General features: G+C 34.7%; 1 protein-coding gene across 1 annotated transcript in view; it reads right to left on the reverse strand.

Moving 5' to 3' along the window:
- The window catches only part of Klp31E (kinesin-like protein 31E), a 145,943-nt gene that overhangs the window by 10,907 nt on the left and 109,025 nt on the right, over positions 1–26,011 (reverse strand). The window contains exon 12 of the mRNA XM_089096735.1: positions 2,248–2,409. Within this exon, the coding sequence (XP_088952861.1) occupies positions 2,248–2,409 (162 nt within the window). The remainder of the gene's footprint in view (positions 1–2,247; positions 2,410–26,011) is intronic.

Raw genomic sequence — 26,011 nt, forward strand, 5'->3', positions numbered from 1 at the left:
ATATATATATATATATATATATATATATATATATATATATATATATATATATATATATATATATAGATATATACGCACACACACACACACACACACACACACACACACACACACACACACACACACACACACACACACACACACACACACACACACACACACACACACACACACACACACACACACACACACACACACACACACACACACACACACACACACACATATATATATATATATATATATATAGATAGATATATACACACACACACACACACACACACACACACACACACACACACACACACACACATATATATATACACACACATATATACATATATATATATATATATATATATATATATATATATATATATATACTATATATATATATATATATATATATATATATATATATATATATATATATATATATATATATATATATATATATATATATATATATATATATATATATATATATATATATATATATATATTATATACTATATATCTATATATATATATATATATATATATATATATATATATATATATATACATATATATATATATATATATATATATATATATATATATATATATATATATATATATATATAAGCTGAATTCCATTCATAAAAACGTAAGTAGATTGGAAGCATGGGCGCCCATAAGCTGAATTCCAGGGGGGGGGGGCAAACCTCATCTAATTGGCACTTTTAATGCCATACAATAGAAATCTCAGAACAAAAATATAAAATAAGGCAACATCATTCAGCCAGGGGGGACGGGCGCCCCCCTCCCTTATGGGCGCCCATTATGGAAGTAGAAACGGTTTCAAACATAAGGAGAAAATAAGTAGCTTATGCACAAATTGCTTGAAGAATTTGGGTAAGAAATTAGACTTTTCGAGGCTCACATAAGACTTTCCTCTGATAAACGACTTTATACTTTAATTGTAAAACCAGCACAACAATAGAAAGGGATAATATCAGATAAAATACTGGCTAGCTAAGCCAAATGCGATTGGACCAAAAAAATACTTCAAACGCTTCCAGCTGTGAAGGCGGAATACACTTAAAAATTCCGAACATCATGCAAAATTCCTGGTTAATACCTATAAGTTGGTTTGAGCCATGGGAAAATTTAGAAGTAAACTATTTTTTTTACGGTGTTTCAGTCTGGGGATAAACTATAACAGCAAGACTAGTCAGGGCACACCATCCCCTTAATGGGGCTCTGCGGGACCATTTCCAAATTTGAAAAGTGCCAAAAAACGTCACACAACCTCTTACAAGAACCCACGAAATAAGAGGTGATCATACATTATATAAGTACACTTGGATATATGTTTTGTCAATGGGAAGCGAAAAAAAAGAATATGAAAAATGTAAATTATTGTTCCGTTGACTGGCCCACTATTAGAAAAAGAGAGACTGTAATTGCAATAAAATAAATGCCCTTCCAAAATAAACATAAAAATTATTTTAAATCATGCATATGAAACATTCTAGATTTTACCAGCCTTTTAGAAATAAATAAAACGGGACTATGTTTTCATACAAATCCACTTTTCTGGCTCTTTCCTTCGAAAATGCCCCCTCCTCTAAAAATACCGGTATACACGAAGTGCCCAGTATAATTTTATGTTCCACGGAACTTTCCCCAATCAACTCCGACTATGTTGCCATACGAATCCTCTTTTCTGGCTCTGCCCTTCGAGAATCCCCCCCCCCTCCTCTAAAGAAATCCCGGTATTCATGAAGTAGCCAGTATAATTTTATGTTTCACGGGACTTTCCCCAATCAACACCGACAGTGTTTCCATACGAATCCTCTTTTCTGGATCTTTCTTTCAAAAATGCCCCCCCTCTCCTAACGAAATCCCAGTATTTACAAAGTGGCCAGAATAATTTTATGTTCGACGGGACTTTCCCCAGTCAACTGCGATTATATTTTCACATGAATCCTCTTTTCTGGCTCTTTCCTTCGTAAACCCCCCCCCCCCTAAAAATCCCGGTGTTCACGAAGTGGCCAGTATAATTTTATGTTCTACGGGACTTTCCCCAATCAACTGCCGATATTGCATTAGCATACGCGATACGTCATCCTTAACCAGCATTTTCAAGTTGGAGTGATGAATTCTCGAAGTTAAATAAAACGACCTCCCACCAAGCAAAGAAAAAACTAAAAATAAACACATCTGGTCTCGAAAAGGATGAAATACAAGTGAAATTATTACCTGACTAAGCATTGTTTCCAAATCAAGCATATCCTGCTCACGCTGAGAGCTCATATTACCAAAGTCGACACAGATTGCTAGAAGTCGTTTAAGAACAGCTCGGAACCCATCAACGGTCATTTCGGAAAGCAATTCGTTTATAAAGGCACAGTCAACTAATTCCTATATAAATGATAAAATTAAGAATTAACAATGAGGCAACATATATCGATATGACGAAAAGCATTGACGTTTTTAATAACAAAATAATAAAAAAAAGAAAGCAAGACTTGAGCAATCGATGTCTGACCTTATAAAGGGAAGGGAAATTGATGGTACATATTATACTCTGTTCCGGGAAATAATGAAACAGAAGATAGTTAACGGTTCCCCTAAAATTACTAAAATAAGAAAATATTTTATATCAATCGATAGGCGATTATTTTTTGACTCGATGAAATGCCTCCAAAGTCCATTTTCTTTTTATATAAGAATTGATATTGCCAATTTTCTGAAAACCACTCCACGTGTGGAACTGGAAACCATCTTGACTATTCTAATGATATATCTCTAATACCCAAGTTCTCTATTAACATGTTAAGATCAGGTTTGGATAAGAAAACTTCTTATTCATGTTAAAATACCCTCTAGCTGCCTTAAATGGGTCCGTGTTATCAAATATCGACAGCTATTTTTAGTTTTGGAAGGCCGTTATCACTGAGATTGCGAGTTTTCATATTTCTGCTTGAGGGTCCTCTTTTAGTAATGGTATTAAACAGCGAATGTGTTTTTTCTCAATTTATTCTTCTTATACGCTTTTTTCAATTTATAGCTTCACCTGCATTATCCTTCAAAAGTATTAATTAAAAAAAGTTTTTCTTTCGGAAGTAAGGAGTGAAGTTAAAACTTCAAACGGAAAAAAAACTATTGTTTTGCAGATTACACAAGATGCATCTACAAAGCCAGCTCAAATACACTGAGATGTATCCCTGTATTTGCAAAATTCTATAAAATAGCGCTTTGATGAAAGCACAAAGCCAACACAAAAAAGCAGGGTTATGTAGGAGCAGAAAAGGCCACAAGTCACTTGAAGAAGAAAAAAAAAACCTAATTTATAAGGCTCTCAATAGTCTTTCACCGGCAAAGACAACAGTAATTTTGAGTATACAATTATAATCAAACAGTTCGTGGTAACCAACTGTAAGGAGCGACCCGGCTCAATAGTAACCGACAATCTAAAAACAAAATTTTGATACCAATAGATACATCAAAAGAATCAGATTTTTATGTTGATTTCAAATATATACGTTTCATCAAGTTTAGTCTTACCCATCAAAAGTTACGCGGGAGAACCTGAGAACATTTGCCTTATTTTCGAAAAAAGGGGTAAACACCCCCTTAAAAACATAGGACTTTAATGAAAATCCCATCATCAGATTCAGCGTATCAAAAATGTGGAATTTTGTATTTTTTCCAGAAGAAAGATCACGGATGCGTGTTTATTTGTTTTTTTTTCTTTCCAGGGGTGATCGTATTGACCCAGTCGTCATAGGAAACTGCGGGAGGGCTCATTCGAACGGAAATTAAAAGTTCTAGTGCTCTTTTTAAGTGACCAGAAAAATGGAAGGCACCTACGCCCCCTCCCATGCTCATTTTTTCCCCAAAGTCACCCGATCAAAATTTTGAGATAGCCATTTTGTTCAGCATGGTAAAAAAATACAATAACTATGTCTTTGAGGATGATTTAATCCCCCACAGTCCCCGGGGGAAGGTCTGCAAGCTATAAACTTCGCCCAATTTTTACATATAGTATTGGTTATTGGGAAGTACACAGAAGTTTTCAGGGGAGGTTTTTCCTGATAGTTGGGGATGAGTGGGTCGGGTGTTATGTGGGAGGATCTTTCAATGGAGGAATTATTCATGGCGGAAGGGCCATTACTATGAAGGGGGCGCCGGATTTCCCAGCATTATTAAAAAAAAACGATCAGAAATCAAATGAAAAAAAACAAATTTTTCAACTGAAAGTAAGGGGTAGCATTAAAACTTAAAACCAATAGAAATTATTACGTATATGATTGGGTTCGCCCCCTAGTCATTAACTCGCTCTTTACGCTAAAGTTTTTTTTATGTACTTTCATCAGATCTGTTTATTCAAATTAACGACCTTTGTGATTAAGGGGTCATTCTTAAAGAATTGTAACAAAATTTGAACTTAGCGTAAAGAGCGAGGTATTGACTAGGGGGCGAATCCCCGAATATACGCAATAAAAATTTACGATACAGAAGTTCGTTACGTAAGTTAATTCGTAAGTTACGTCAGATCAAAATTTCGAAAAAAGCAATTTAGCTAAAACACAAAAAAAGTAAAATTAATACGGAAATTTCGTTTTAATTATTCATGTACGGTAGCCAAAATCAAAGCTGCATTAATTCAAAAACGATCAGAAATTAAATTAAAAAAACAAGTTTTTTTTTAACTGAAAGTAAGAAGCGACATTAAAAACTCAGCGCCTCGCTCTTTACAGTAAAGTTTGACTCTGTCTCAAACTTTATTTTTTAATACAATAAAAAAATTTAGCGTAAAGAGCGAGGCGTTGAGGTAGGCAAAGCCCCTTTCATATACGAAATAAGTTCTTTTCGTTTTAAGTTTTAATGTCGCTCCTTACTTTCAGTTAAAAAAAACTTTTTTTTTTATTTAAACCCTGAAAAATCAAGCAATCTTAGCTTACAAAAAAGCGCTGATTTTTAGAATTTTACAAATGTAGGGAAATACCACAAGTCAGTTTATTCCAACTAGTTCCATAGATATATTTTGCACAATTTGCGATACAATAACTTTTGCCAATTTAACTTTCAAATTCGGTCTTTGCTTGCTCAAGGTTTTTTTTTTAGATTGATTTTTGTTCATTTTTAGTTTTTTTTTATCTACACAATAGACCTTATAAAACAATCTTTGTGTAACTTAGCCGACGAACCTAAGTAAAGAAGCCAAAATGAGTTTTGCTAAAATAGAATACACAAACATAAGTTTTACTTCCTACCCCCTTTAAACTTTCCTACAAAAATATGTGCAACTTTGTCACATAGAGTCTCACGGGTGTAGCATCATCAGTATCCTTAAGAAGTTGCAGCAAAAAAACCAAATATTTTCATGGAAATAAACAGGAATAAATGAATTTTTCTCTTAGGGACTTTTTATTTCAAGACGCGTTTTTGGTTTTTACTTATTAAGGGGGCTGGGAGAGGAGTAAGCAAGAGGGGGATTGTAAACGTTTGATGATGGCTTTTCGACCATTGAGGTTACACGGGTATCTTGGCTATGCTTCATAGACAATACACTTCACAAACGACACCAAACAAGTGCCACTTTTTGTACCATATGGCATTTTACGATAGAGTAAAAAAAAAAAAACAAGACGAATTAACAAGACAAATTAAAAAAAAAAGAAGAAAGAAACTTAGATATGAGCATTAGTATCCAATAAGCCATTAAAGATCTATCTACGGTTTTGAGGTATCCTGTTAACCCTGGCAAAAAAAGGAAAAACAAAGGAAACACATCACTGCTATCAATGCAAAACGTAAGTTTCCTTATTTTTCAAGATATCATGGAATCTCCTTGTGTTTTGGTCCTATTTGGGGGCAAAACTGATGTTTCGTGGCTCAAAATGGCAGAAAACTGCACTTTGCCGTGACGTGATCTCTTCTATAATTTAAAAAGGGAACCAGATACTGTGATTCCATTAAATCATCTTCTTCCAATGTCTTCCGACCGCTGGTACGAATATGGTCAACCCTGGGGAAAAAATGGAAAAAAGGAGTCAAGGTGGGGAACTGAAAAAAGGTCTTCAGTTCATGATTTCCAACAATGGTGATTCCAATGGTGCACATTCAGTTTCTACCTTCCACCATTTTTGAGGGATTTCAAGCTCTTTTCAAAATAATATAGTTTTTGTTTTCGCAATAAACTCTCACTACTAAGTTAAGCATATATAATAGTTATCATTACTCGATCTGCTCTGAATGAAAAATATTTCTCACTAGACGGTTTTGATCAAAATTCGTTTTTAACCTTTCACTTTCATTTTCCATTTTAATCGCGTACTTCGCTTTTCACTAGTTGCACCTATTGCTGCAATTATGATCTAGTTAAAGTGTTCCGTTCTTTTATGAACCTTTGATTTTTTTAAAGTTAGTATATATTACCGAATAGATTAAACTTAATATAAAAAATATTCTACAGACACCTTTGCTGCTACTATTCTATTTTAAATATTTGTTGCTAAGTAAAGAACGTAACTAAAATTAATTTTGTTTGAAAATTAACTAAAAAAACAAGTTTTTTTTAACTGAAAGTAAGGAGCGACCTCAAAACTTAAAACAAACACAAATTATTCCGTATATGAAAGAGGCTGTCCCCTCCTTAACGCCTCGCTCATTACGCTAAAGTTTTTTATTGTTTTAAGAAATAAAGTTGTGAGACAGAGTCAAACTTTAGCGTAAAGAGCGAGGCGTTGAGGAGGGGACAGCCCCTTTCATATACGGAATAATTTCTGTTCGTTTTAAGCTATAATGTCGCTCCTTACTTTCAGTAAAAAAACTTATTTTTTTAGTTAATTTTTTGACGTTTTTGAATTAATGCAGCTTTGATTTTAGTTCATCGTACAAGAATAATCAAGATAAAATTTATCTAATAATTTTACTTTTTTTTGGCTAAATGGCATTTCGAATTTTTGTTTTGATGTAAGTTAAGAATTAGCTTACGTAACGAATTTGTATATTCGTATGTTTTTATTACGTATATTAGGGAGTTCGCTCCCTAGTCAATACCTCGCTCTTTACGCTAATGTTAGAATTTTGTTCGAATCACAAACCCCTGAATCACAAAGGCCGGTAAATTAGAATAGATAGCTCTTTTGAAAGTACTAAAAAACTTTAGCATAAAGAGTGAGGTATTGACTAGGGGGCGAACCCTCTCATATCCGTAATAATTTCTGTTCGTTTTAAGTTTTAATGTTGCTCATTTTCAGTTGAAAAAAACTAGTTGCTTTATTTAATTTCTGATCGTTTTTAAAATAATGCTGGGAAATCTGGCTTCCCCAAAGGAAATATCCTCCATGGAAAGATTCACCCCCGTAACCCTTACTCTGACCCCGACCCCCCAATAGAAAAAAACCTCTCCTGAAAACACCTGTATACTTCCCAATAACCAACACTATATGTAAACAATGGGCAAAGTTTATAACTTGCAGCCCTTCCCCCGGGGAACTGTGGAGGATTAAGTCATCCTCAAAGACATCTTAATTAGATTTTCGACTATGCTGAAAAAAATGGCTATCTCAAAATTTTGATTGGGTGACTTCGAGAAAAAGTGAGCGTGGGAGGGGGCCAAGTTGCCCTTCAATTTCTTTGGTCACTTAAAAGGGGCACTAGAACGTTTAATTTCCGTTTGAATGAGCGATCTTATTATATTCTAGGACTTCTAGATCCATACAATTACCCCTGGGAAAATCAGATAAAACAATAAACAAATAAACACGTATCCATGATCTTTCTTCTGGTAAAAATTACGAAACTCCACATATTTGAAGATAGGAGCTTGAAACTTCTATAGTAGGGTTCTCTGATACGCTGAAACTGATGGTGTGATTTTCATTCAATGACTTTCATATGACTTTTAGGGGTTGTTTCCCCCATTTTTCGAAAATAAGGCAAATTTTCTCAGGCACGTAACTTTTGATGGGTAAGACTGAACTTGATGTATTTGAAATCAGCATAAAAATCTGATTTTTCTGATGTATCTGTTGGTATCAAATTTCGTTTTTTTAGAGTTTCGGTTACTATTGAGCCGGGTCGCTCCTTACTTGTTTGATATGTATCATACATCCTTCAAAAATGTAGGCTATTACATAAAATTAAATAAAAAAACAAGTATTTTTAACTGAAAGTATGGAGCGACATTAAAACTTCAAACGAACAGAACTTATTCCGTATATGAAAGAGGCTGTCCCCTCCTCAACACCTCGCTCTTTACGCAAAGTTTTTTATTATTTTGAAAAATTAAAATTGTGAGACAGAGTCAAACTTTAGAGTAAATATCGAGACGTTGAGGAGGGGACAGCCCCTTTCATATAAGGAATGATTTCTGTTCATTTTAAGTTTTAATGTCGCTCCTTATTTTCAGTTAAAAAAAAACTTATTTTTTTATTTGTTTTCTGAATTTTTTTTTGAATTAATACAGCTTTGATTTTGGCTCACTGTACATGAATAATTAAAACAAAATTTGCACATTAATTTTACTTTTTTTTTTGGCCAAATGGCTTTCTCGAAATTTTGATCTGACATAACTTATGAATTAACTTACGTAACGAATTTCTATATTAGTAGATTTTTATTACGTATATTGGGGGATTCGCCCCCTAGTCAATACCTCGCTCTTTACGCTATTTCCAAATTTTGTTCCAATTCTTTAAGAATGACCTCTTAATAACAAAGGCCATTAACTAGAATAAATAGCTCTGATGAAAGTACAAAAAAAATTTAGCGTATAGAGCAAGGTAATAACTAGGGGGCGAACCCAATCATATAAGTAATAATTTCTATTGGTTTTAAGTTTTAATGTTGCTCCTTACTTTCAGTTGAACAAATTGTTTTTTTTTGTTTAATATCTGATCGTTTTTTAAAATGCTGGGAAATCCGGCGCCCCCTTCATAGTAAAGTTCCTTCCCTCATGAATAATTCCTCCATGGAAAGATCCTCCCAAGTAACTCCCGACCCCCCAACTACCAGAAAAAATCTCCCCTGAAAACTTCTGTATAGGCTACTTCCCAATAACCAATATTATATGTAAACATTGGGCAATGTTCATAACTTGCAGCCCTTCCCCCGGGGACTGTGGGGGATTAAGTTATCCTCAAAGACTTAGTTGTTATATTTTTCAACCATGCTGAACACAATAGCTATCTAAAAATTTTGATCGGGTGAATCTGGGCAAAAATGAGCGTGGGAGAGGGCCTAGTTGCCCTCCATTTTTTTGGTCACTTAAAAAGAGCACTAGAACTTTTAATTTCTGTTCAAATGAGCCCTCCGCCAATTTTCTAGGACCACCGGGTCAATACGATCACCCCTGGAAAAAAAAAACAAACAAAAAAACTAACAAAAAAACAAATAAACACGCATCCGTGATCTTTCTTCTGGCAAAAATACAAAATTCCACATTTTTGCAGATGGAAACTTGAAACTAAAATAGTAGGGTTCTCTGATACACCGAATCTGACGGTGTGATTTTCATTAGAGTTCTATGACTTCTAGGGGGTGTTTCCCCCTTTTTTCGAAGATAAGACCAATTTTCTCAGGCGCGCAACTTTTGATGGGTAAGACTAAACTCGATGAAACTTATATATTTGAAATCAGCATAAAAATATAATTCTTTTGATGCATCTATTGCTTTCAAAATTCCGTTTTTTAGAATTCCGGTTTCTATTGAGCCAGGTCGCTCCTTGCAGTCGGTTACCACGAACTGTTTGATTGTAATTATATGCTCAAAATTATTGTTGTCTTTGCCGGTGAAAGACTATTGAGAGCTTTATAAATTGTTTTTTTTTTCTTCTTCAAGTGACTTATGGCCTTTTCTGCTCGGTCCTTACTTACTGTTCGTTACTATGAACTGTTTGACTTTATTTAAAATATTGGAAGAATTTTGAAGAATCATAGTTTCTTTTTGTATTGCTTTGCATATATCACAAAATTATGTCTTGTCCAATGGGGCGGGGGCAGATATTTTCAACTTGGCCGAAACACTTTATTAAGACAAACTCATTCATTCATTTGGCTTAGTTTCACGATACTCTTGGCTTCCTTGATTAAAACCATGAACTTGTGAGGTTCATTGTTTGTACACAGATGAGTAATGAAGGACATAAAAAATACGACAAAACATAGCCTAAGCTAGTTGTTTCTAGAGCCTCGAAAAAAAAAACTTAAGAAAACAAGGAACATTATTTCCAGATAACACAGTAGACTTAGTTCATCTTTTTTTACAACCAAAAAGTAATTTTGGCAACCTTGGTATCCTATTCATTAAAAACAAAGAAAGTGAAGTTGAACAGGTGTGCAAGTAAATATGAAGGCAACTGGGTGAAAAGGCTAAATACAAAACCCAACCAGAATAATCTATAAGCTATTTTTCAATAAATCGTCGAAAGGATGATTTGTCACACTCACAAATACGATAGCCCGGATGATTTGTCACATGATCTTTAACAGCTTTTCACCTTGTACAGTTTTCAACGTTTTGATCTATGACTGGCACAGAGACCTGTTCTACATGTAACAAACATTGGTATACCTTAAAGAGCTTTTTAATGCATAATAGACTGTAAGAGATTATATATATATATTTATATATATATATATATATATATATATATATATATATATATATATATATATATATATATATATATATATATATATATATATATATATATATATATATATATATATATATATAATTAAGACTTATTCTCATTAAAAATTGTGCATTTGACAAACTTTTTGAAAATTCCAGCATTTTCAAAGATACGAAGTTCATCAAATTTAACTTCTTTGTCCCAACATTTTTTTTCCCCTCTGGGTATAAGTAAATTATAAACACTTAAGGAGCAGCTGATAGCGGTGATTCATTAGGTTTTAAGCTAGGTTATGGTAAATAAATATTACAGGAGATAAAAAAAAACCTTTCAACTGAAATTGAGTTTCTTTAAGCTGTTTATGGTTATGAGTTTATGGCTAAGTGTCAGAATTAAATTTTTAAATAACAGAGTTTTTCAACGGAAAGTATAAGCCGATGTTAAAGCAATCGCAAAATAGACCTATGGTGCTTACGCCCTGTCAAGTTTTGCAGCACGTGTGGCCCATGATTCACGGTTGCGGAGCAACAACGATGATAAAATCTACCGGATTCTACTCAAATTCTCTGAAAACACAAAAAGGTCCATGCTGCTAGTCTCTTTTAAGGGCCTTAAGGGGGCGGTAGCCGTACAATACTGTGATAATTTTTATTCGTTTTAGATTATATTTATCCAATTATATTAATGGGCTATCTGTTATTTTTACCTTCAATTCGATTCATCTTTGTTTTACCTCCTAAATTGCACCACAAACAATATATGTTTAAAATCCTTGTGATATATTCCGGTTTTGACAAGATTAGAAATGTTATATGTCGCACTAAGTGTATCTATATCAACTAAATGTATCTGTAAAGAATGAGTCAATTGTGCGATTTGGGATCCTTGCCCATGGGACTGGATGTTTTATGCCCCCCCCCTCCTCGGAGGAATATAATTTAGACGGATCTATCACTTTGAGTGAAATGGCAATCTCAAAAGTCTAGTCTGCTGATAGGGTGGGTTAAAGGAGTGGCTAGGGGCAAAAAAGTGGAAGAGGGAGTCAGAAGCACTCAAATCCCTTTTGACCCTTAAACGGGCACTAGAACTTTTATTTTCTGATCCAATGAGCCCTCTCACAAATTTCCTCAACCATTTCTTCTATACGAAAAAGTATTAAATGGGATTCATTTAGTTCTTTGCTTCAGTCAACGCTAGTGAGTTGACCCTGAAAACGCGTCTGCAGAGATTGACCAACTGCACGATTTGGAACACCTACCCTTGGGGTTACTTGGGTCAGGTCACCGTGGAGACACTTTTTTTTAAAATGGTTCAATTTTACTGAGTGAAATGGCTATCCCAAGATCTTGATCCAATGCCATGGGGGTTACGGGTTTACTTAGAGCAAAGAGAAGAGGAACTGCGCCAATTCTGGTCTTTGTGCGGAAGGGATGTAATAATAAGTTGCTATTATTATATTTACTAGAGGGAGTCCTTAGATCTTAAAAAAACCTGGGTGAAAGTAAGAACTATGGTCTAGTTATACTTTTTCGGAATCAAGATCTAATCCAGCCTTTTTGCAGGAGGAAAACGAGGGGGTCCTTAAATTCTTATAACCATCATATTTAGCAGAAGGGTTGCCGGATCTCAACCGAACTTGGTATGGATTAAGAGTAATTGCCCTAGTTGTGCACTTTTGGGGCCCGTACCCATTTTTATCTCTGTGACAAGAGGGTCCGTTTAAATTATTGCTGTCACATCAAAAGCTTTTAGCATACAATTTATATTTCTCTAAAAAAAACTCAATCAAACTCAGTTTTCAGTAAAGCGCAAGTTTTTTGAATTTTATAAATATCGGAAAATATCACGAGTCAGTTTACTTGCGATAATTTTGCAGATATATCTTGGACAATCCATGAAACAATAATGTATGTTTTTCAAGTTCGCTCTTTACTTCCGTAAGATGTTTCTTTAAAATCAATTTGTGTTTCTCTTATTTTTCTTTAAACAAACACAATTAACTTACAAAAATATCTCTGTCTAATTTAGGCGATGAAACTAAAGAGGTCAACATGATTTTTTGGTAAAAATACGACGTTAAATATAGGTTTTAATTACTACCTTTCTTAAACTTTTCCACAAGATACTTGCAGATTTGTCACATAACTAAAAAACTCGACGAGTATATTGTCACTGCTGTATTTGGCAATTTGAGCATAAAAAATTCGATTATTTTCATTAAAGAGAAAATAAATTGAAGGTTATTTTTTTTCATTAGGCAGTTTTTTTTTCTTCTCAAAACGCGTTCTTTAGCTTTCGCTTACTAAGGCGACAGGAAGGGGGAGTATGTATTATGGGGTATTGTAAACCTTAAGTTAAAAATTTGGACCATAGAGATTGTGATGGCACCCTTATTATGCTTGCCAGCCTTTCCACTCCAGAAGGTGCAATATGACGCTACGATAGAGTTTTTAAGACGAGCCTACAGAAGACAACATAGAGAGGCGGTAGATCTTAAATGAGCCATTAAACATCTTTCTGTGGTTCTGTGGTAACCTGCTAGCCCTTGCAAAAAAAAAAAAAAGAAATAAATGACGAGATGCATCGTAATGATGCAAAAAACCGAAGTTCTCCTTTTCCAAAATGGGAGACTCAAAACCTTTATTTAGGGATTTTATACCATGAAAAGGGATTGGCTATCTTAGAACTTGAACTCAAAGATAATTTGACCCTCTTTGCAAGACAATTCAAGTTTAGTGGCATAAAATGGCAAAAACGCCAGTTTGTTGCAGAACGATCTCTTTTATTACTTGAAAAGGTCATCATCTACTGTGATTGATTAACAGTCTTGGCAATTACTGCACCATTATGTCATTATCGGTTGACGGTTTATGTATTAAGACAGAACTCACTGCGGTTCCTGAACTGAACCACCGTGTAACTCAACCCCACGCAACTGAACCCCTGTAACTGAACCACCGTACAACTGAACCACCGTGCAATTGAACAACTGTGCAACTGAGCCCTCATGCAACTAAACCCCCTTTAACTGAACCCTCGTGCAACTCAACCCCTATGCTCCACCCCATTTAACTAAACCCCCGTGTAACTGAACCACCATGTAACTGAACCACCGTGCAACTGAACCACCGTGCAACTGAACCACCGTGCAACTGAACCCTCGTGTAACTGAACCTTCGTGCAACTCAACCACCGTACTTACATTGGATAAAACACAAGTTAAAATCTTTACATGTTCAACCTTGTTGGAATTGTTTTTTTTTCATTCTTTATATAAATTACTGACAAGATGATTTATAAAAATACTCTGTTTTGCTGTCACAAAAAAAAAGAAAATTGTACATCATAATCTCTTAAATTCAGATTTATTTCTCTTTCTTATGTCTTTTAATTGGGGTTCCCTTCACCCTGTCACTTTCTACGGGTCTAAGCGTTTACCCCCCCTCCCCCGCGGAAAATTTCCCCTCCTCCACCCACGGAAACCCCATCACCTGGAAGATACCCCCACGTGAAAAAGAGGAACTTATGTGTAAATCTTGCCCCCCCCTCCGTGCAAATACTTTCTTCTCATTAAAGATCCTCCAGCAAACCCCCACACAAAAAATTTCTGTATGTTTCCCAATGACAAATACTAACTGTAAGCAATAAAAAAAAAAAAAAAAAAACACTTAAAAAGGAACTTTAACTTCTGCAATGGGGTTATCTGATTGTTTTGTAGCTAGGAAGAGAGGGAGATACCTCAAAGGGTGCATTTTGATGCCAAAACATCTCAGCTCTCATTGAACCTTCAAATAAATACAGAATTAGCTCTAAGGGAGAGACAACAGGAGGATGGAGGTAGAAATTGTTTACTAATCCCCAGGCATTTCTAGTCTTTTTTATTAGACGAAAGTGATTGGAGACTAACCAACCGCAAGAGGTATTGTTTTTTTGGGGGGGGGGATTTTCCACGGGTAGATATTTTCTGGGAGGGGGGTATTTTCCGTGAGGTGTTATTTTCCGCGGGGTATTTTCCTTAAGGGATGTTTTTTTGCGGGGGGGGGGGGGAACGGCGGCTCTCACCACCTACATACTGTAATTTTTTACGACTTTGCTTATTTTGTTGCTTTCATTTTGTGGTATTTTCTACGCTCGTAGATCGTTTGGTTTGAAAAAGGTTAATTACCTGCTTCGGGGGAGCCGACAAATAAGCTACTTTCTCTATGTGTTTGGGAACTTTTGGTTTGATTTTTTTTTTCTTACGTAGATGTATCAGGCCTTTCCTGAACGATGAGTAATAAAAATATGTGCTGAAAATATCGGAACTTTGAGAATTTAGATAACAAAAAAAAAATCAAGTTTTGTTGCGCTTTCTTTAAATTAATTAAAAAGATTGTGTCGAAAAACAATTTTTTTAATAAAAATAAAGAGCCATATTAAACCAAAAACTAGCATAAATAAATTCCTATAATAATTCAAACCCAAAATGATATGAAACTAAGGTACTGTTTCGCTTAATGGCACACAACGGCTATAGACAGTCGAATGAATGCCGTGATGGAGACCCATAAGCGGGTAATTGTTATCTAAATAAATAAAAGAAAAATTTCCGAAAAATAAGTTCTTCAAAGAAAAGTAAAGGCCATTTTATACTTAAGCTCAGCAGATACAAATACCTTTTAAAATTCAAACTTAAAACGACCAGAAATTACCATTAAAGAATAAATGAAACACAAAACGAACAGAAATTACATAAACAATCATAGCAAAAACATACAACAAGTAATAATATAAATGAAGAAATAGATCTTAAAGCAAGTAATCCTTATATTGAATATGAATATCAAGCTTAAAACGAAAAATAATATTTTCCTATTGAAGTATAAATGAAACTTAAAACGAGCAGAAATTAAATAAACAATCAATTCAAAGAAAAATACAATAGACACAAATGTAAATTAATAAATAAATCTTAAAACGGGCGAAACTTAAACTGAATATGCGGATGATGCTCGAAACAAACAAAAATCCCTGCAAACAAGATTTTGGGTATCACCTCCTTCTCTCACTGTAGAAGACTAAAACCTACAGCGTCATTGGTACTTTACTGAAAACCAATTTTATGACAAATATTTTCTTTTGTACTTAATAGTGAAAATAAACACTAAAATTATAGTAACATTTTGAACTCATGAGCTTTCAGCAATTAATATTCAGCAAAAATATTTCGTTTAATTTATTAGTTCTTTCTAAAGATATAAAAGGTAGATATAGTCTCGCATCAAGTAAATCCTGGGATAATGCTCCCTTCCCCAATCATAAAAATAAACCAAAAGCATACTGCATTGCTGGTGTGTGGCCGGAAACAGGTTATTTTACAGATAATATCTTTTAAAGTTATTAAAGAATTGAAAATAAAAATACAATCACAGTTGAAAAAATTATTAAAATGATGGATCTTTTAAAAATTAATATCATTATACATCAAATATACATTTTATGTTGTTCATATTTCCAAAAACTGTTCAAGATATATATAGTTTTCATTAAATCGCCAATGATGCATTACGTTTTAGACTTCTACATTGAGAGAAGGTACTGAGGTCATACCCAAACTCTTGTTTGTAGTGATTTTTGTTTGTTTCAAGCTTTATTTGCATATTGAATTTAAGTTTGACTCGTTTTAAAATGTAGTTATTTATTTACATTTATATCTATGCTATGCTTCTTTGCAATGATTATTTATTTAATTTTTGTTCTTCTAAGTTTCATTTACACTTCAAAAGCAAAACATTTTTTTTCGTTTTTAGCTTGATTTTCATATTCAATCTAAGCATTACTCACTTTAAGATCTATTTATTCCTTTATTTTATTACTTGTTGTATGTTTTCCTATGATTGTTTATTTAATTTCTATTCGTTTTTGGTTTCATTTATTCTTTAATAGTAATTTCTGGCCGTTTTGAGTTTGAATTTTAAAAGGTATTTGTATCTGCTGAGCTTAAGTTTAAAATTGGCTTTACTTTTCTTTGAAAAACTATTTTTTCGGAATTTTTTTTTTTTTTAATTAATTTTTATTCGTTTTTGATTGCAAAAAATTTCAAGTTTTTAATATCCTTATTTCAAAATCAAACTTAAAAAAAAAGTCAAATGTTCATGGAAGTATCAAAACTGGTATCAAAGTAACAATATCAAAATGAAAAAATGGGTTTGTGGCAACCTCGGAGTTTTTATTATCTGATGTTTGAACTATTTTTAACAAAATGGCTATCTCAAAATTTTTATTGTATGGGTTTGGGGGAAAAGGGCGTGGGGGGGGGAAGGCTAATTAACCTTCGGTCTCTTTTGACACTTTAAAAGTGAACTATGTCTTTCTATTTTCAACCAAATGAGTCCTGTCTGAAGTTTATATAAGCATCCTGTCTCTAAGAACCATATATATGCTCAGAATATAACCTTTAATGCCTGTCCCTAGGCCCTGGGGGATTGAGTAGACCCTAGAGTTTTAATAACTTTTGACCCTTAAAAAGGACACTAGAACTCTCGATTTCCAATCGAATGAGCCCCCTTTGAAGTTTCTACGACGACCCCTTCCATATGAAGTGCCTCTGGGAAAAAAAATAATACAAAATAGGATGAAAATATAATAGTTTAGAAACAAATTTCGGCTATATATTTGCACATTAGGGGGGGGGGTAAAGCATAGCACATATTAAATACACAAACTAACATAGGTATCTTCTTCCCCCTAAACCCCAGAAAACAAAAGTTTAAATATTTAAACGCAATGACAAACCTCGGTTTGCAGTCCAATTCTCTGTTGAAAGAAACCCGTTCGACTAGTTTCTTAAGCATCTTCCCTATATAATATATCGCGTGGGTTCCAGCTAATTGACAAGTATTGACATCACTTATATGCCCTTTCGAAAACCTGCGTGCAAATAATATTTTGTTTAATTAAAACATCCTCTAAACGTTTTTTAAAAGTTTAACTTTAATACTCTTAGCGTTATTCGTTACAGTAATCGTAGTAGTAATATTAGTAGCATGTATACGGAGCCTTCTGGTTAGTTTAAAGTCCCCCACCCACAACTTATCCTGAAAGGTCTAACTTATTAATGGAAGCCGTTCTTGAGATATTTCTGTGTAACCCTTAAGAGAATGTCCATAATCAATTTGATTCAGTTCAATATACGCCGAAATATTCATTGTCAGCTTCACCTTAATACCCTTAGCTTGCGTATTAGCAGTAGTAGAATTAGTAGCAGTATGCACATAGCACCTTTTATTTTCTTCAACACACCAAACTGTCCCTAGGATATTGCTGATGCGCCCTTTGGCAACCTGCATACAGATGGCGTGATGTGATTCAGTTCACCTTCCGCCCTCAATATTCCCTGAAAAAGTGATGAAAGAGAGGGGTAATACCGAACTCTCAGCTACCATTCTTGGAAGACATCTGACAGTTAATAAGTGACTATGGAATTCCTGTGTTGTTTTAAAGTCACTTTTCTGTGAAAAGGCAGCGTGGTGGCAGAGTACAATTGGCTACGATAAATCATATCAGTCCAGTTTTTGTCAGGAAAAAATTACTCAGTGATAATCTATTGCTCCCCCTGGCATTATGCGCCCCTAGGTCCGGGCCTAGGGATCTAGTGGTAAATCCAGGCCTGAGCGTGCACATATTTCCTTTTGGTGAATTGAATTTCCCTTTAAGCACTCTCTGAAAGCTCGAACTTAATACACAAATCCCTTTTTGAGATACGCTATTTTGAAAATCTGCATGGACATAGTGTCTTTTGATTAAGTTCAAGTTCCACCTCAAATGCCCCATTCTGTCAAATTTTCAACTTGATTAGCGTAGCCTTAAGAGCGCTAGTTTAATAGGAGCAGAGGTCGTAGTAGGAGCAGTAGTAGTAATAATAGTGTTAAATTAGTAGTAGTAGCAACAGTAGTAGCAGCAGTATTAATAGCAGTATTAATAGCAGTAGTAGCAGGTAGATGCCCCAGAAGTTTCATCTTGATACGCTAAGCTATTCCAAAAAAATTGCTGATACACCTGTATCAGCAATCTATATGTTATTGCAAGTTACCAATTGTTAAAATTTAAGGTTTTTATAGAAGGGATGATCGTAAAAACTTTGAAGGAGGCTCGTTCGATTGGAAATTGAAAGTTCAAGTTCAATTTTGAAGAATCAAAGGTAATCACAGGACAATCAACCTTTTCCTCTTAACCGACACCCCCCCCCCAAATCCATCAGATCAAAATAAAAATAAACATTTTGTTCAAAATAGTCTGAAGATCAAATAACCAGGCCTTTGGGGTTAACAATCCCATCAGCAGCATCTGGGGCAAGGGCTGTAAGCTAAGCTAGTTGCTCATTGCTAACACAAAAGGTTTATGGTTCACAACCCTCAGCCTCTGGTGCAAGGGCTGTAAGTTATGCAAGTTGCATATTCCTAATATACAAGTTATTTTTTTATCAACAAAATAGTGCATGTCTGGTTCTAGAAATAAAAAAAAAGCATGGAGGATTATGGTTAAACCTCAGAGAAATATCGAGAATAATGTCAAACACAATCAAAAAGCATATATTCCCTTGTTGGTTGCGAAAAGGAAATGCCAGCAATATTTACAATGGCCGATGGTATCAGCCGTCACATTGTTTGGAAAATATCTAGGAGCATCTTCAACTAAATCAAGAGGTACAATGTGCATCCAGTTTTAAAAGACGTTGTATCTGCATTGTGTTGAGAACAGCTAAGGGTATAAACCTGAGAATATGAAGTTAAAACTTTCAGGGCAAGTTAAAGGGATGTTGAAAAAAAGGCTGGAGTGCAACCAGCCCCCTCCCATGTCGTTTTTAGTTGCAATTTCCTCAAGGACATCTGATCAAAATTCGTTATCTAGATTCACAAAGGGCAAATATTTTCAACACATATGTTTATTACTTAACGTCCAAAAGGTCTGATTCAACAGAAAAACAGAGTGATAAATCAGCTTTAATGGTTTGTGACATCGGATCTTCTTTTTCTTTTGCAAAAATAAAACAAAGCTTTTTCGTGAATACTTTTGACAGGCGTTTATATCATGAATTTAAGAAACAAACAATTCCAACAAGGTTTAACATGTAAAGATTTTAGCTCGTGTTTTACCCAATGTAAGTACGGTGGTTGAGTTGCACGAGAGTTCAGTTGCACGGTGGTTCAGCTGCAGGGTGGTTAAGTTGCACGGTGGTTCAGTTGCAAGGTGGTTCAGTATTACGGTGGTTCAGTTACTTGGAGGTTTAGTTACATGGGGGTTCAGTTAAATGGGGTTGAGTTGCACTGGGGTTTAGTTAGACGAGGGTTTAGTTAAATGGGGTTCAGTTGCCCGGTGGTTCAGTTACACAGTAGTTCAGTTAGACGGTGGTTGAGTTATACAGTGGTTCAGTTAGACGGTGGTTCAGTTGCTTGGGGTTCAGTTACACGGTGGTTCAGTTACACGCACACCACTCACTGCAGCATTCAAAGCTGGAGTCGGTGATGCAATTTGGCAAGTCCCTGCCTTGGTAGTAGCGACGTCAATTGCAAAAGATGCGGGTATCACTTGGATTTCAGTGAGTCCTTCTGTACTTCTCTGCTCGGAAATGAACCGCTGGAGAAGTGAGGCGATGGACTGACAAGCTGAATCTTTGTCTATATAATATTTTCGTAAATTGTAGGGTCCAAAAAGCCAACTCTTGTGATGAGTAGCATATCAAACTTAGGACTGGCCGAGAAACATTTCCTGAGCTGAATAGCTAAGGATTCTTTCGGGCCATTGACTCACTCACCTCAACGACAGCTTCCACGATGGATCACTCATTGCTCAGATATTCGAGTTCTTTTCTTTGGAACACGGTAAGACAGAACTATTCCCTAGATGGTAAGTATCGCAAATCCACTAAAAGTCGCTAGGATGCGCTATGACACTATTCGCACCCAAAACACAGAAAATGAAGAAAACACGTTTAAGAAAAACTGAAACAACAAAATGGTAAGAAAAAAAAAAAAAAAAGAACAGAAACAGAAACGGCACTGAAAAAAAAGGCTATCTGTTTGTGTTTTGGCAAACAAACAGTACAGGAAACGGTAGAAAAATAACAGAAACGGCCTGACCCCTTGTTTGGACTTTTAGCCGAACTGGTGAATATGATACTATAATTTGGAAAACTACGGATAAACGAACTATTCTCTTCACAATTGGAATAGTTCCCTCTTCGTTTTCGACTAGCTGCCTCACCCCTGTCTCTAAAAAGCGTAAACACTTCAACGAGTGATCATTATATCGGCCAATAACGGTAACTGTAACTTTTGCAAGATTTTAGACTAGCTGATAATCATACGCTGACGACACTGTCGTCAGTTTCAATTGATGCTGAAAAGTAAAGAGTGTCACTTGTTCTAGGGAGTTATGATGTGATAATTCACGCGTATATCCTCATTGTGCCTTATAAACACGGGTTCAGTACCTGTGTTACTCGTATTTTGTATTATAGGTATACTTAACTCATTGTCATAATCAAATTGCCTGACGGAACAATTACAAAGGTGCTCATAACTGTCCGTCATGGTGTAAGGCAAGGGGCCCTTACATCCCCAATTGTGTTTAATAGCTGAATCTCGAACAAACAGTCCGAGCGGTTTCCCCTTGTATTCTAGATAGTATAAATCTATCTCTTATTCCTTATGCTGATGATACCTTAACCCCAGTCGAACAGTATTGGTCTTTGAGAAAAATTTTGAGTTTAACGGTGAGAAGTCAGACGTCGTATTATTCAACTAAAGTCCATTTCCCGATGGATTTAAAGTTAATCTTGATGAATTGCCAGTTGCTCCTAAACAAGAAATAAATTACTTCGACTTCCCAATCGATGACTCTCTTAAAGCTACTAGAGAGCTCATAATCCGTCATTTCCAGCGCCAAACGTCTACTTTTACAAGCCAGTTTGGTTTGTGATTTCAGTTATCCTTGCTATATTCTTTTTTCTGTTTGGGACTGAGGCATAGGAATGATATTAAATGTGCCTCCTAATAGTCCTAAGTTCTTTCATTGCTAAAGAAACTGCGGGTTTGCCGTTGTTAATTTCCTAGTAGTGATATTAGAAAGCTGTCGTAAAGCAATAAAATCAACTTTCGAACTAAAAGAGGTACAATGTCCTTTTTATTCTAACATTTTTAATTATAAAATCAGATTGAACGTAGATACAAACTGGGGTCATGGATCCTCAAACACCCCCTCTCCTCTCCCTGCCGTTTTTTTTTTTAGATAGACAAGCATTTTGCACTTAGCTTGGGCCGGTATCAAGCAAGGATCTACATTCGAGGAGGTAAAAAAGGGGCAAATGGCCCATCTGATGCCCCCCGCCAACTTTCTAGCAGAAGAGTAAGCATATTAAACCTTGTTTGAATCGTAATACCATAAACATATTCAATCAGAAAGAATAGAGGGCCAAGGTGGGTCATATAAGCCTCCCAGCTTTGTAGCACAAAGGAATGCATGTTACACCCAGCTTGAACAAAAATCTCACAAGGGTTTTTAATCTATGCAACTGGAGGACAAAAGTAGACCTATGGCTCCTAAAATATTCCTTGCACGTTTCTCCCTAAAATTTTTAGGAGAAAAGAAGGCGCAATACACCTGGTTTAAATAAAGAACGGCCAATCATTTTCAATATGTATGAGTTAAGGTACAAAGTGACCCATGCCCCCCTCCAGCAACAATCCATCTGCCCACCCACTTATATAAAAAAGGAGGGCATGTTGGGAGATTTCGATTTGTATAGTTGAAGAACCTCACCTCCAACTTTTGATTGAAGAGGTAGACATGATTAAATCTAATGCATGCAACGATTTGCAACCTGTTGAGGGGCTTCTCTCAACCCTGCTATCCATAGTAGGATAGACATTATCATTAAATTAAACTTTGGAGGTTATATTCTGAAGAGAAGGAATCAAACCGTCTATACAAAAAAGAAAAAAGAAAACATAGATTCGAACAGTAGTAGGGATCGAGGGTGACTGCTACCCACTAGACATGCGATCGCTTCTGATCGTTTGAAGTATCATAGACCCCTCATTTTTGTTTGGGAAACCTTTTCTTTTCTTTATTCACTAAACAGAAGTAATGTTAGGAATACTTTGTTTGGATACCAATACTTTCTAAGCGGAATTGTATCTCAAGAAGATATTTTTCAACTCAACTAATTCCTGGAATATTGTGTAACTAGGAACATGGGACGGGAATTCACAACTACCTTTGCGATTATTTTCCTCTAGACAACAAGAAAAATGTATATAGCAAAGAACTACAGATAATAATAAAAATAAGCATAACGTTCTTTTTCGTCTCTGATAGACTTTTAACTTACAGTTAATGTAGACCTCAATTTTTTTCTTTTTTTTTACCGTGCCGAAAATGAACTTTTACATGCAGTTCATCCTACGTCTCCTTATTCGTCAAGCAATTAAATAGCCAATGATTCTGTATCTAAAAATTACGAACAACCACATTTCTACACTCAAATAATAATAAAGAAATCAGCTTTCGTCAATTCCTGAACAATTTGGTTTTCTAAAAGTAGGTGGGAGGGCCCCACTCAATTCATCAGTTCTCATTCAAGTAGTTTGCTGTTACTTGTAAACGGTATATATCCCAAGTAAAATAGGATTTAAAGGAAAAAATTAGTTCTGTTTCTATTTTTCTTTGTTTGCAGGTTCTGTTTCTCGGGTCAGGCCTTCAAATAGGACCCTGTATTACAATCCTCCTTAATAAGACTATCTTCACTTATTCCAATTATGTTTCATCAAGTATAATTCTCCATTAACAGCATGGATCCAAAATTAAAAAGAAATAATAGGCCTACTTGATATTGCGACCATTTTGATTAAAGGACCCCAAAATAACACAGCCGGAGACTATATATTACAATCATATGATTCATTTTCTATCAAGAACTAGCAAGTTTTGTTTCTTACCAAGACCAAGTAAGAGGTTTTATCACAGGCAGGATTAGATATGTCTTTCCCCTTAACAAACTTTAATAAAAATACTAATAACAAATTATTACAATAAGCTGACTCACATTACATTCTATGTACACGAGAACGCATACCAGGTATTTCTTTGAAGGAGAGGAGAGACACTGAGGGGGGGGGAGGACTTAAGAATACTGTAAAAGTAGGCATTGATTGAACGACTGAGTTGGAGAGGGACACGTCAAACTGACGAGGAGCAGTGAGGAGCAGTTGCTGTATATCGAAAAGATTCAAATAATCACCGAGCTACACGTGATAATCGTCATGTCGCCACATGTAATGCTTATTTACTGAAAAAATTTCAATGTCACATCAATGTTAAATATGACACGCTTCATTGGCATATTATCTACAAACTGGGCTCACCAAGCATTTAACGAGTCTGAACTCTCATCAACTTTGTACAACAATTCACCCATTTAAAATATTTGGGGCCGACAAACAAAGAGTAATAATTTTATCTCCAGTCAAGGTTTGTTACCGCTAAACAAAAATTGTAAGCTACAATTTTACTTAGAAATGTGTTTTTGAAAAATGTTATTAGGAACAATTATTGATGGATTTTGAGCATAATATTAAAAAAAAAAACAAAAAAAAAACACACAAACAAAGTTACAAACTTCTTCATTTAAGAAATGATGGTGGATAATATTTGTGTTTTCCGGTATCCTATAATTATTCTAAAGTTTTAAAGGCTTCATTAAATCTTTGTTTATATTACAAGATTCTATTTAAAAATTTATCCACAATCCATATTTAACGATTATTTCCTAGTTAACATTTATGTTTGAAAACATATACAAAAATTGCAAAGGATAATTAAGACGGAGAAAAGGTGCCTGTATTTTTGTCAAGTTTGAAACCCTCTCTATGCATGGTTAATAGCGGCAATGCATAGTTAAACGCAGCTTTGAAAACTTATTCCTTGGATTCAATTGTTTTCCATCAAACAGTCAGTGGCAACAAAATGTTGATACCACTCCTAAATACTTCGCTCTTTGCGCTAAAGTTTGACTTTTTATCCTAATTCTTTAAGAACGACTCCTGAATCTCAAGGGAAGTTTAATTAGAAAAATCCTTTTCTAAAGTACTATAAACTTTAGCGTGAAGCGGGAGGTACTTAGGAGGGGGCAACCTCCCTCATATACGGAATAATTTCTGTAAGTTTTAAATTTTAATTTGCTCCTTACTTTTAGTTGAAAAAATATTTTTTAAAATCTAATTTCTTTATAGCGCAAAAACAAATACAGAAGATAACATGTTGAATTTAAGAGTCTATTTTATGTAAAACAGCCAATTGTATAAAAGTTCTAATTTTACTTTTGATTTTACTTCAAACCGAATAAGATTTATTTTAAATGTTGGTTCTTCATATCTTGTTTAAACCATAAACCTAATTTCTAGAACCTTAACTATATATTTACAGTCATTAAGCTACCGATAAGAAAGGAAGAAAAAAAGGCAGCAATTGAAAATATTATTTAGGTGGAAATTCTAAACTTTTCCCCCTTCCCATATAAAATACTAATCTAAATCCTACAGCGTTTCAGACTACACATTTTTTTTCATAGGAAGTTTGAGCTTGTTGCATCACGAAAAATGCGTTATATTAAAAAGCTGTCAGCTGACATAAAAATAAATTTCTTGACAAATAGCCCAACTTTTTCTTTAAAAGTATGAACATAGATTTAATTTACTATGTTACGCTTGTCAGGAGTATATAGCAAAAGAAAAATTGCAATTCTAACTTTTAATAGTTTTAGTTTAAAACACTAGAAAAGTAGTTTCATCTCTATTTCATGAAACAAAAGTACCTCCAATATATCATGTGAGATAATATAAACAGCATTTGCAGAATAAAAAATGAAGACTGAACATTTTACAAGTGGGATGTCTCAGGAATGTTTACTAATTCTAACGGGAGTTTCATATAGCCTTTTCCAAAAATAATATGTTCCCATTGAAGAATCAAGCAATAGCTAATGACGAGAAAAATTTACCAAGGTTGATTTGCAGGAATAATATAATGCTTGGAATTTTGGAGATTTATTTAGATTGGGTAGGCGTTACTCACGAATGGATAAAACAGAGAAAGATATGGAGTTATTTTTCCAATAAAGTGAAACCGGCAAAGCGAAACAAAACCCTTTGATTATTTTGATTGTACAAACAACCGTTAGTACCATGAAAACAAAATTGGTCCCAGAACTCTCAAAATCAAGACCCTCAACAGTCGAAAATTTTATCCCCAATTATCAAGAAAGCTGACCGGTATACTTTTGCCTTGACAGAATCTTGTGAATTCATACTTTTTTCAGTTTTACACTTAACAGACTA

Source organism: Artemia sp. Qi Xiang Cuo, chromosome 11 (genome assembly GCF_049724085.1).
Source record: "Artemia sp. Qi Xiang Cuo chromosome 11, ASM4972408v1, whole genome shotgun sequence".
NCBI classification, from domain to species: domain Eukaryota; kingdom Metazoa; phylum Arthropoda; class Branchiopoda; order Anostraca; family Artemiidae; genus Artemia; species Artemia sp. Qi Xiang Cuo.